We start from the raw sequence: 13,273 nt of genomic DNA, 5'->3' as shown, positions 1-13,273 counted from the left end.
GGGAGGAAAAGGAAAGAAGGAAGAGAGAAACAAGAAAGGAGAAACGTAGAGAGAAAAGAAAAAATGGATATAAGGGGAGAAAAGGAAGAGAGAGGGAGGGGAGGAGGGAGACAGGAAGGAAGGAAGCAAGGAACAAAGGAAGAGAATGAGGGAGGAAGGAAATACATAGAAAAGAAAGAAACAGAAAGGAAGTGTGTATTTTGTTTTAATATTAGTAATACAAATGAACTTAGTAATCCATCATATAAATAAAAGATAATATGTTAGACTAAGAGTTTCGACTCAGTTCTACCACTGTCTCTCTATTGCAATATAGGCACCTCTATTTCTCTATTTCTTAAAAATAGTCCAATTTTTTACACTGAATACAAGGGTGGTGTGGCATTCAACGGCTATGCAATATTTAGAATCCTAAGTACAAAATACCTAGCTCCAAAAAATAAATAGATGATGTATGAGAGTGCTTGAAGTCAGAGTCAGAGAACCTTGTTTCAACCCCTCTTCTACCACTTACAAACTGGGTGATTTCTGGCAAGAAGGCCAACAAGCTTCTTTGATGCTCAGTTTCTTCTCAAAGGAGAGTAATGGTACTGAGTGCCATACCTACCTCTGGGGTTGTTGTAAGGATCAAATGAAGTAATAATACATGTAAAAGCACATGGAAAACTGTAAATCACTATACATGCAAGCACTCTACATGTCTTTGTTGTGGATAAGTATTTCCCAATGAAATATTTTGTATTCCTTGCTTTGTAAGGACCTGAACTTGAACAAAGTTTCAGCATTTCACATCCACCATATAGTGTGTTCGGATAAACTTGACTGCAAATGCTTGCAGCACAGGATGCATGCACACATGTTTGCTTGTATATATAGCCACACGTCAAGTGTCTGAGAGATTAACTGGTTGAGTTGACATCAGGAAAGGCTGCCTAGAGAAACAGGAAGGATGGCAGACTGATAATGGCATGGTTGGGTTATTGCATGACAGCCCTTTGTGTTAATAAACATTTAGATTCTGATACTCACTGGCTAGCTGTACCAGCCTTGTACACTCCCTTGAGTGCAAGTTTGATTGGTCAAAATTATATTAGCAAAGTCTTTCAAACTGAAAGGGAACAGGAGGAAGGAGGAGACGGATCATCTATTGAATTATTGCTATGTGCCGGACATTGAGCTAAATACCTTGTATATATTATCTCATTTAATTTTCACAACAACCTTGGACTAAAACAACAATAATAATTAACACTTAATGAGCACTTACTATGTAGCATGCTCTGTGCCAAGTGCTTCAAATGTATTACTCATTTGATCCTTGCAATAACCTTAAGAAGTATGTATTATTCCCCTATTCACAGATGAGGAAACTGAGGCTCAAAAAAGTTATGTAACTTGCTCATGGGCACACAGCTAGTGAGTGGTGGAGCCTGGCTTCTTATCACATCCCTACGTCTGTATGACTCCAAAGCCCAAGCTCATTACATAGTTTTGTGCTGCTTGGTTTCCAAGTCCAGAAATTTCACATATCGTTGGTTGCAAAATATTCTACAGTAAAGCTATGTTGAATATTACAAATAGATGATATCCTGCACCACACAGTTCAGTTCTTGGCATATTTTAAGATAAGGGGTCTGCTTTAGCCCTGGGGCTATAAAATGAGCAAACTCTTTAATACTGCTTATTGTGATACAGGCTCTTCTCTAAATTCTTTACACATACTAACTTTCTATTGACCATATGAGGCAGTTATCTTATCATCCTCATTTTACAGATAAGAAAGCTGAGGTATGGAGAGGTTAAGTAACTTGCCCAAAGGCACGCAGTTAGTAAATGGCAGTCAGGCTCCAGACTCCATGTCCTGAACCAATATACTATTTCCAGCCAGAGAAATATTCGCAGAGACTGAGATAGGAGCTCTGCAGGACATATATATTTGTAGCTCATTAGTTCTCTCCACAATGCCTCATACAGTACCTTGCACACAGAAAGGGATCAATAGTTGTATTAACTGATTTATCCACGGGAGGTAAACGACCACCACCAACTTGGGCTCCACATTGATAAATGGCTTGATTTTAGTCTGGAAATGGGGAAATGTGAGGCAGACTAGTTGAAGGAGAAATAAGGGAGAAAGTGGCATGCTCAAGTTGGTAACTTCTTTACACTTTACATACTAATTTTTATATACAGACAGTCTCACTCTGTCGCCAGGCTGGAGTGCAGTGGCATGATCTCGGTGGCGCACTGCAACCTCTGCCTCCCAGGTTCAAGTGATTCTCCTGCCTCAGGCTCCCAAGTATCTGGGACTACAGGCATGCACCACCACACCTGGCTTATTTCTGTATTTTTAGTAGACACAGGGTTTCTCCATGTTGGCCAGGATGGTCTCCTTCTCTTGACCTCATGATCCACCCGCCTCAGCCTCCTAAAGTACTAGGATTACAGGCATGAGCCACCGCACCCATCTTCACATACTAATTTCAAAACCAGTCATAGTTTAGTCCAACAAATATTTATTTATTTATTTATTTATTTATTTATTTATTTTGAGACGAAGTCTTGCTCTGTCACCCAGACTGGAGTGCAGTGGCACAATCTGGGCTCACTGCAACCTCCGCCTCCCGGGTTCAAGCAATTCTCCTCTCTCAATCTCCCGAGTAGCTGGGACTATAGGTGTGCACCACCATGCCTGGCTAATTTTTGTATCATTATACAGACAGGGTGTCATCATGTTGGCCAGACTGGTCTTAAACTCCTGACCTCAGGTGATCCACCCACCTTGGCCTCCCAAAGTGCTGGGATTGCAGGCTTGAGCCACCATGCCCAGCCCAGCTTAGTTTCTTAACTCAGATGTTAACCTTATAATCTTGATTGTGTGCTCCTATTAAAGTTCATTAGCTAAGTAAAATTACAACAGGCTAAGAACAAAGCCAAAACAAATAAACAAACACCACTAGTTCAGCTGGGTCATCAGTGTGAGCAGGGAGTGTGGCTAGGCACATCTTTGCCTTCTCCTCCCTTATGTTTCATCGAAGGCATTTTTTTTCCAATTGTTCCATCTGGATATATGTCTTGTTGAACCTTCCTGGGCTAACAACAGGAGCCAAAAGTAGGCGCCTTCTGACAAATACCATAATTGCTGGGAGATTTAGGTGCAAGTCCTAACAATCCCAGGACAATCCCAGGTGCTGGCAATGTCAATAGTGAGTTACCGTAGGAGCCACAAAATAGTGATGTTATTCCACTCTTTTGCTTTTTTCCTTGTTGGTTTAATTTTATGTTTTTATTATCCCACTCTTAATGCAACAATAAGAAACCATTGACATGAAAAGGGGGCCTCATGAGAATATTGGTTACCTTTGCAAGGGTATTGACTGAAGGGGCATGAGGTGCTGGATCTCAAGGAGGTTAAATGGGTGTGGAAAAATATGGTTTGCTGTACACAATAGATCTGTGCACTTTATTATATGTAAATTATACCTAAATTTTATTTATTTATTTAGAGACAGAGAGTCTTGCTCTATCGCCCATGCTGGAGTGCAATGTACAATCTTGACTCACTGCGAACTCTGCCTCCTGGGTTAAAGCGATACTCCTGCCTCAGCCTCCTGATAGTTGGGATTATAGGCATGCACACCATGCCCAGCTAATTTTTGTATTTTTGGAAGAGATGAGATTTCACCTTGTTAGCCAGGTTGGTCTCAAACTCCCAACGTCAAGTGATCCGCCCACCCTAGGCTCCCAAAGTGCTGGGATTACAGGTGTGAGCCATTGTACCTGGCCTATACCACAATTTTAAAAGCACAGCCTCATATACCTCATATCCACCTGCCACATTTTCTTGATGGTGCTTGCCATGCAAAGGTTGTATTCCTGAGGACTTAGCCACAGACTTGCTCTTTCTATTTCCTTGAATATGGCAGTGGGCCCTTCTCTGTTCCAGCAGCACAAATATTTGCCTACACTTATTCTTGAATCTTTGTTTGGTCAAGTTCAATATAACCTATCCTAATTGCAAATTCAATAGTAAGCAAATGACCTGACCTTACCAAAATGAATGAAAGAATGGCATTGGCAAAACTCCAACAAACAGTATGGAAAGGAATGATTCATGTATGTCTAAAACTATATTTTAAACATTAACCTGATAAATAAGGATAGAAGAGACCAGCCCATCAAGCACTTGGAGAATGTCTACTAACCATTAGTGCTTCCCAGCAGGGCTGGCCATGTGCATTGGTGAAGCAAGCAGTCTCTCCTAGCCCTCCCACTTGGACACCTTGCTGTTGCAATCCTCTCCTAAGTAGCTGGAAATACCAGCTTTGGATTAGCCAACAAAAGAACAGGTGTCATCTTCAAGGGACCTTAAGAGGCAGACAGTATTCGGGAATGTAGGGAGGGTTCTTAATGAGTGTGATAGGGGTGGGGAAGGCAAGAAGCCTTATTTCTCCTCATTATCGAATTACCATAGCTTAGTTTATTTGAGTGGCTAGGGGATGTCGATTAGGTATTCTTTGGTGTGTCTATTGGCGCCCAGCCCTGCAGAAGACAGAGAGAAACTGAGGTTCTTCAAATCCATAGGTGATAGGGAGTGGCGTCGGGGGAGGGGCCAGAGGGTGGAAGTGGTAGGAGTAATCAGTCCTGGCAGGGAGGAGAATCAGTGACATTGTTCACAATTACTGGTGCTTAGTAATAACAAAAGGCAGACAGACTTTGGGTCAGGTTTTATTATTGTTTTAAAATTCCCTATAGGCAATGCAGCCCCTTATAGCCTGCACTATATCTGAACAGCTCCCACCATTCTGTCCTTGGTACATTGGTGAACAGCAGTGCTGAAAAAGTCAGAGTGAGGGTGGGCAGGGGAGAATGATTTGAAGTTTTCAAATCTATGAGGAGAAAAGCATCAAGATAGGCTGAGCACAGTGGCTCACGCCTGTCATCCCAGCACTTTGGGAGGCCAAGGCGGGCGGATCACCTGAGGTTGGGAGTTCAAGACCAGCCTGACCAACATGGAGAAACCCCATCCCTACTAAAAATACAAAATTAGCTGGGTGTGGTGGCGTATGCCTGCAATCCCAGTTACTTGGGAGGCTGAGACAGGAGAATTGCCTGAACCCAGGAGGTGGGGGTTGCAGTGAGCCGAGATGGTGCCACTACACTCCAGCCTGGGCAACAAGAGTGAGACTGTCTCAAAAAAAAAAAAAAAGCATCAAGAAGGCTCTTAAAAAAAAGTTTTGGCCGGGCACAGTGGCTCATGCCTATAATCCCAGCATTTTGGGAGGCTGAGGCGGTGGATCACGAGGTCAAGAGATCGAGACCATCCTGGTCAACAAGGTGAAACCCCGTCTCTACTAAAAATACAAAAATTAGCTGGGCACGGTGGTGTGCGCCTGTAGTCCCAGCTACTTGGGAGGCCGAGGCAGGAGAATTGCTTGAAACCAGGAGGCGGAGGTTGCGGTGAGCCGAGATCTCGCCATTGCACTCCAGCCTGGGTAACAAGAGCGAAACTCCGTCTCAAAAAAAAAAAAATAGAAGTTTTGTTCATTTGCCTGTAAAATGCACCTAGCTACTAGTAGTTTTTAGGCTTCCCCGCAAAGCCTTGAGTGAAGAGTGACTATTAAGCCCTTAAGGATTGTTGTTTTCCTTCCTTTTTTTTTGAGACGGGGTTTCGCTCTTGTTACCCAGGCTGGAGTGCAATGGCGCGATCTCGGCTCACCGCAACCTCCGCCTCCTGGGTTCAGGCAATTCTCCCGCCTCGGCCTCCCGAGTAGCTGGGATTATAGGCACGCACCACCATGCACAGCTAATTTTTTGTATTTTTAGTAGAGACGGGGTTTCACCTTGTTGACCAGGATGGTCTCGATCTCTTGACCTTGTGATCCACTGGCCTCGGCCTCCTAAAGTGCTGGGATTACAGGCATGAGCCACCGCGTCTGGCCCTTTCTTTCCTTTTTTTTTGAGATGGAGTTTCACTTTTGTTGCCCAGACTGGAGCGAAATGGCACTATCTCAGCTCAGTGCAACCTCAGCCTCCCAGGTTGAAGCAATTCTTCTGTTTCAGCCTCCCATGTAACTGGGATTACAGGCTCATGCCACCATGACCGGCAAATCTTTGTATTTTTAGTAGAGACAGGGTTTCATCGTATTGGACAGGCTGGTCTCAAACTCCTGACCTCAGGTGATCCGCCCACCTTGGCCTCTCAAAGCACTGGGATTACAGGCGCGAGCCACCTTACCTGGCCATTTTTGAGTTGTTTTCTACAGTGGAAGGTTTTGGTTTGTTTTTGTCTTTTTTAAAAAAGGTGATGCCAGTTATTTCGATTGTCTGCTTCTCTCAGTTATCTGACATCATGAACACTAAGTTTTCTAATTGGCTTCATGTTAAGGTTCTTGATATGCCGCAGTATTATAAACAGCAATACTAATTCCTCCTCTCTGCATCCACTTTATTCTTTGCAAAATACTTTTGTTCTGGAACATCTTTTGGGCCTCACAACTCTGTGAGGGAAAGGGAGCTGCTATGTTACCACTGGCAATGAGCTTAGTCCTCCTCAGTGGCCCTTGGAAGATTCAAATCATGTTGATTCTAGAGACAAAGTGACCTTCATTTGCCCTTGAGATCTGCTCTGTTGACTGTTCTATACAGAAAGTCTCAACCGGAAGTTCTCAGTAAGGTTAATTATCCCTAAAAGATCATTTGAGGAACTGAGAAATCGGTATTAAAAGCTGGGGAGTTGGCCGGGCGCGGTGGCTCACGCCTGTAATCCCAGCACTTTGGGAGGCCGAGGCGGGTGGATCATGAGGTCAAGAGATCGAGACCATCCTGGTCAACATGGTGAAACCCCGTCTCTACTAAAAATATAAAAATTAGCTGGGCGTGGTGGTGTGCGCCTGTAGTCCCAGCTGCTTGGGAGGCTGAGGCAGGAGAATTGCTTGAACCCAGGAGGCGGAGGTTGCGGTGAGCCAAGATTGTGCCATTGCACTCTGGCCTGGGTAATAAAAGCGAAACTCCATCTCAAAAAAAAAAAAAAAAAGCTGGGAGTTTGGCTTGGGTACATTGTTTCCCTTATCTGGAAAACGAACACCATGATGAACACCTGCCTTACAGGAAGATTGTAATGGCTACTGGGAAAACAGATAACATATATCTGTTATTTCTGTTATTGGGCTCTCAAGGCATCAGATATTCTTATCTCACTGACTGGGAGATACTCCTCATAACAGACCACTGAAGAAAACTGCACAGGAAGTGTCCGGGGCCAGGCCACAGTCAGGCAGGCCAGTCATGTGAACCAACTGGTCCTGTGATCTGCTCTCCTTCAGGGTGGCCAAGGAGGGGGCAGTTGTTTAAAGTTCACCACTAAGCTCAAAGAGGAAAACATGCAAATGGTGGCTTCTCTTCCATGTCAGACGTGATCTCTCTCTTCTCTTCTGCTGCAGTAATCCGGTACAACAGTGATCTTGTTCAGAAATACCATCCTTGCTTCTGGATCGATGGGCAGTATCTCTGCTGCTCTCAGACAGCCAAAAATGCTATGGGCTGCCAAATTTTGGAGAACAGGAATGGAAGTAAGAGATCTGATCAATATAATTTCTTCCTCCTTTAACTCTTTCCATCACTTTCCCAAGGGTCTGTCAGGCGCAGGGACATGGCATAAGGTTGTACATTTTGGGTTCTAAACAAAGGGTCCAGGGTGGTCGGGGGGCACGTGGGCGCTGAAATCCAGCTAGTAATCTGCTCCCGCAGCTATGTGACCTGGCATGCATAGCTACTTTTTCTAACTTCCCTAAAGGCACTCAATATGGACAGCAAAGTCCCTGACCAAACCTGACCATGGGCCCTTTCCTAAAGTGCATTTCATATCATCATTGGCTTCTTGTTTTGCAGGCTTAAAACCTGGGAGTTCTCACCGGAAGACAAAAAAGCCTCTTCCCCCCACACCTGAGGAGGACCAGGTATACAGGGAAACTGGGTGCTACCACTGCTAAAATGGAAATTTACAGTCAAACCCTGAAAACACACCAGAGTCTTAGAATTACCCTGGGACTTGGCAGTATTAATTGGTATTCTTGCTAAGATGGGGGATTTGTTCTTTTAATTAGAATTTCCTCCTCAATGGAGGAAACGTGGCAACCATGTAATCCAATCATCTGTTTAGAACAAAGCCTAATTTTTCTGGCCGGGCGCGGTGGCTCACGCCTGTAATCCCAGCACTTTGGGAGGCTGAGGCGGGTGGATCACGAGGTCAAGAGATCGAGACCATCCTGGTCAACATGGTGAAACCCCGTCTCTACTAAAAATACAAAAACTTAGCTGGGCATGGTGGCACGTGCCTGTAATCCCAGCTACTCGGGAGGCTGAGGCAGGAGAATTGCCTGAACCCAGGAGGTGGAGGTTGCAGTGAGCCGAGATCCCGCCATTGCACTCCAGCCTGGGTAACAAGAGTGAAACTCCGTCTCAAAAAAAAAAACAGAACAAAGCCTAATTTTTAAATGGAAAGTATTTTCTTTCTTTTTTTTTTTTTTAAGACTGGGTTTCACCATGTTGGTCAGGCTGGTCTTGAACTCCTGACCTCAGGCAATCCGCCCGCCTTGGCCTACAAAGTGCTTGGATTTCAGGAGTGAGCCACCATGCCCATCTGGAAAGTATTTTCAAACATACAGTAAAGTTAGAAGAATTTAACACTGAATACAAATACACTCAACACTTAGCACTAACACTACCACTTTAAAACTTGATTTTTTTGGTTCCTTTTTAAGGTCTAGAAAGCCCTTTCTCAAATATTGTAAATAAATAGAGCAGGTATTATTATGTTCATTTTACAAAGAAGGAAACCACGTTTCTGAGGTACTTAGTAGATTCACGTACAAGTTTGGTGCCAAGCTGGTTTCCTGACCTTAGCTATAAATGTTTTTTGTGTGGTGAGCTTTAAAAGTACTAATGTTGGCCAGGCGCCATGGCTCATGCCTATAATCCCAGCACTTTGGGAGGCCGAGGCGGGTGGATCACGAGGTCAGGGGATCGAGACCATCCTGGTCAACATGGTGAGACCCCGTCTCTACTAAAAATACAAAAATTAGCTGGGCATGGTGGCGCACACCTGTAGTCCCAGCTACTTGGGAGGCTGAGGCAGGAGAATTGCCTGAACCCAGGAGGCGGAGGTTGCCGTGAGCCGAGATCGCGCCATTGCACACCAGCCTGGGTAACAAGAGCGAAACTCCGTCTCAAAAAAAAAAAAAAGTACTAATGTTGGCCAGTCGTGGTGGCTTACTCCTGTAATCCCAGCACTTTGAGATGCTGAGGTGGGTCGGTCACCTGAGGAATTCTAGACCAGCTTGGTCCAACATGGTATAACCTTGTCTCTATTAAAAATACAAAAATTAGTTGGGTGTGGTGGCAGGCACCTATAATCCCAGCTACTCCGGAGGCTGAGGCAGGAGAATTGCTTGAATCCGGGAATTGTAGGTTGCAGTGAGCCAAGATCATACCACTGCATTCCAGCCTGGGTGACAGTGAGACTCCGTCTGAAAAAAAAATATATATATATATATATATATATATATATATATATATATATATATATACTAATGTTTGGGTCCTACTCCTGAGATTTTGAAGTAATTAGTCTGTGAGGAAACTGAGCATTGGAATTGGGTTTTGTTTTTATTTTTGTTTTGATACATAGTCTTGCTTTGTCGCCCAGGCTGGAGTGCAGTGGCGTGGTCTTGGTTCACTGCAACCTCTGCCTCCTGGGTTCAAGGGATTCTCCTGCCTCAGCTTCCTGAGTAGCTGGGACTACAGGCACGCATCACCATGCCCGGCTAATTTTTGTATTTTTAGTAGAGATGGGCTTTCCTCATGTTGACCAGGCTAGTCTTGAACTTCTGGCCTCAAGTGATCCACCGCCTTGGCCTCCCAAAGTACATTGGAATTGTTAAACGCTCCATAGATGGTCTTTATATGCATGCAAGGCTGAGAACTTCTGCACTGGTGCTTCAAAATGGTTGTTGAATGACTGCTAAGTAACATTTTATTATATCTGATTTGGGTGTCTTGAGTAAGTCAGAGAGTTGAGAGAAGAGGAGAATGCTTGCTGTCTAGACAAAGCCTCCTACCTTTTCTCCTAACTACACAGATCTTGAAAAAGCCACTACCGCCTGAGCCAACAGCAGCACCAGTCTCCACAAGTGAGCTGAAAAAAGTTGTGGCCCTTTATGATTACATGCCAATGAATGCAAATGACCTACAGCTGCGGAAGGGTGATGAATATTTTATCTTGGAGGAAAGCAACTTACCATGGTGGCGAGCACGAGATAAAAATGGGTGAGTCCACACCAGCCCTTCCTGAGCCCAGTGCCCGCCCACTCCATACATGTGCAAAGTGCTGCAGCATAATTCCCCTCATCAAAGACTGTTCTTCCCATACCTAACTGAACATGCTCTCCAAGTACTTCCCAGTGTGCAACTCTCTACACATGGCCTCTGCCACCTCTCTGAACCTCTGTTGTTGTGCACATGTAACCAATGCCACACGCGCAGAAGCTCCACACCTCACTGACCTAACCATGCATCAGAGATGTGGTCGTCATTGAGGGAAGTGCATGATATATATACCTCCATTTGAGATTGATTCTGAGCTCAGGGATTTGGACGTATTAATCTGTCTCCTGGAGGATGGGGAGGTGCTGGATGATCTGCCACATTGTCTCCTTCACAGGCAGGAAGGCTACATCCCTAGTAACTATGTCACTGAAGCAGAAAACTCCATAGAAATGTATGAGTAAGTATGTTTATGTCAGTCCACAATCTTCCCTCTCTCTATATATAATATACGGATACAAGTATATATATGTATATATACACTGGTGTATATATATGTATACTACGTATACATAATGTATACATACACAAATGTATATATATATATATACACCTTTTTATACTTTCAACATATTTTTTATTTCAAAATATATATAAAAATGAGTGTCATATGAATCAAATGATGCCACCACCTCAAATTAGTGTGTCTGTCTTACCTTTACCCCCCAAACACCTTCCACTTATGAAAGCTGGAGAGGTTACCATGCCCTCAAATCCATAAGAATCACACTCAAAGAAAAAGGAGTTGACGACCTGATGGGAAACACTGGAAGAATTAAAATGCTGGCCAGGTGCAGTGGCTCACTCTAATGCCTGTAATCCCAGCAATTTGGGAGGCCGAGGCGGGCGGATCACGAGGTCAGGAGATCGAGACCATCCTGGCCAACATGGTGAAACCCCGTCTCTATTAAAAAAAAAAAAAAAAGCCGGGCGCGGTGGTTCATGCCTATAATCCCAGCACTTTGGGAGGCCGAGGCGGGTGGATCACGAGGTCAAGAGATCGAGACCATCCTGGTAAACATGGTGAAACCCCGTCTCTACTAAACATACAAAAAATTAGCTGAGCATGGTAGGGCATGCCTGTAGTCCCAGCTACTCAGGAGGCTGAGGCAGGAGAACTGCTTGAACCCAGGAGGCAGAGGTTGCGGTGAGCCGAGATCGTGCCATTGCACTCCAGCCTGGGTAACAAAAGTGAAACTCCGTCTCAAAAATAATAATAATAATAATAATAATTAAAAAATTAAAAAAAACAAAAGAAAGAATTAAAATGTCAAACTGCTACTATTGTTCTCTCCTCCCTAATCATGGAAGTGGATTGTTCTCAAGTGCCGCAGTCCCTGATCTCTTCCCTGCAACTCCCTGCTGTCTGCCTTTGCCCACTACTCTCCATTTCCATGAATCGTCAATACCAACCTGGGTTTGGGTGAGGAATACAGTGTGCTATGCACATGACAGATACTCAGTAAATAGGGTTTGAGTGAATTGGTTGAATCACTGGCATGGACAAGCCCAGGAGGGTGCTCTAACCTCCAATCTGCTTATGATCTGGCCCAGGAGCCACTCAAGCAGCACACTTCCTTCACAGGTGGTATTCCAAACACATGACTCGGAGTCAGGCTGAGCAACTGCTAAAGCAAGAGGTAAGTGTGGAACCACTAGCACACAGCATACTCCTTGCATAATAAGTGAGGATCTTGAACTGAGGGCCTGTTCTGCCCACCACCTTTGGGCAAGGCAGTGTCAAAGCTGCCATCATCTGGGGTCCCGATTACTTTTTTTCTTTTTTTGAGAAGCAGTCTCGCTCTGTCACCCAGGCTGGAGTGCAGTGGTGCAATCTGGGCTCACTGCGACCTCCACCTCCCAGGTTCAAGCAATTCTCCTACCTCAGTCTCTTGAGTAGCTGGGATTACAGGCACGTGACAGCACACCTGTCTAATTTTTGTATTTTTGTAGAGACGGGTTTTCACTTTGTTGGCCAGGCTGGTCTCGAATTCCTGACCTCAGGTAATCCACCTGCCTTGGCCTCCCAAAGTGCTGGGATTACAGGTGTGAGCCACCGTGCGCGGCCTGCATCTTTTAATATTAAAAGCAATGAGGCTGTAGCTCAAACGTGGAACTTGACAGTAAAATCAAATACCACCTGTTCTATTTTCTCTCTCAAGTTTAGGCAGGTGGGATGCAGGTGTAAGCACCACTTCCTCCTACAGACAACTTCTTTTTCGTTGTTTCAGGGGAAAGAAGGAGGTTTCATTGTCAGAGACTCCAGCAAAGCTGGCAAATATACAGTGTCTGTGTTTGCTAAATCCACAGGGTGAGTGCTACTATTCCAAGGCCCTGAGGAAAAAAACAGGGGTACTTTCCCAATAGTTCCTTGATGGTGTGCCTGTCCCACTTCCTCTGTCTCTGAAACTCAAAACTCATCTCACTTCATTTCTTGGGTTCTGCTGACCTTTGTGCATAAGTTACTGACTAAGCATTCACTTCTTCAGGGACTGTCAAGGCGTGATACGTCATTATGTTGTGTGTTCCACACCTCAGAGTCAGTATTACCTGGCTGAGAAGCACCTTTTCAGCACCATCCCTGAGCTCATTAATTACCATCAGCACAACTCTGCAGGTGAGTACCAGGGGCCACTGAGAAGGGGATTACAGACACCAGGAAAAGCAATGTAGGACAAGGTGATAAGAGGAAGAATCCGCCTCACAGGACAGTGTGAATTTACTGTGAAAGGAAATTCCTGTGATACTGGGTAGAAGCTGGTAAAGAGGTGGTCAGAGGCAGACCTACACCCAATAGGGACTGACTTTTTATTTGGTGATTAATGCTCAGTGTTAAGAGAAGACACAAAAGAGGCTGGTGACTGATTCATCAGCAAGTATTCATCGAGTT

The 13,273-nt window shown here is 44.6% G+C and overlaps 1 protein-coding gene across 3 annotated transcripts in view; it reads left to right on the top strand.

Annotated features, from left to right (window-relative positions):
• BTK (Bruton tyrosine kinase) overlaps window positions 1–13,273 on the top strand; it is a 38,170-nt gene that overhangs the window by 16,402 nt on the left and 8,495 nt on the right. For all 3 annotated transcript variants that reach the window (XM_035289494.3, XM_035289492.2, XM_035289493.3), the window contains 7 exons: window positions 7,443–7,571; window positions 7,891–7,958; window positions 10,139–10,326; window positions 10,721–10,783; window positions 11,969–12,023; window positions 12,615–12,694; window positions 12,873–13,000. In XM_035289494.3, the coding sequence (XP_035145385.1) occupies window positions 7,443–7,571; window positions 7,891–7,958; window positions 10,139–10,326; window positions 10,721–10,783; window positions 11,969–12,023; window positions 12,615–12,694; window positions 12,873–13,000 (711 nt within the window). The remainder of the gene's footprint in view (window positions 1–7,442; window positions 7,572–7,890; window positions 7,959–10,138; window positions 10,327–10,720; window positions 10,784–11,968; window positions 12,024–12,614; window positions 12,695–12,872; window positions 13,001–13,273) is intronic.

The sequence above is a fragment of the Callithrix jacchus genome, chromosome X (assembly GCF_049354715.1).
Source record: "Callithrix jacchus isolate 240 chromosome X, calJac240_pri, whole genome shotgun sequence".
Lineage (NCBI taxonomy): Eukaryota > Metazoa > Chordata > Mammalia > Primates > Cebidae > Callithrix > Callithrix jacchus.
The sequence above is the reverse complement of the archived record's forward strand: the minus strand, read 5'-3'. Positions and strand labels throughout refer to the sequence as shown.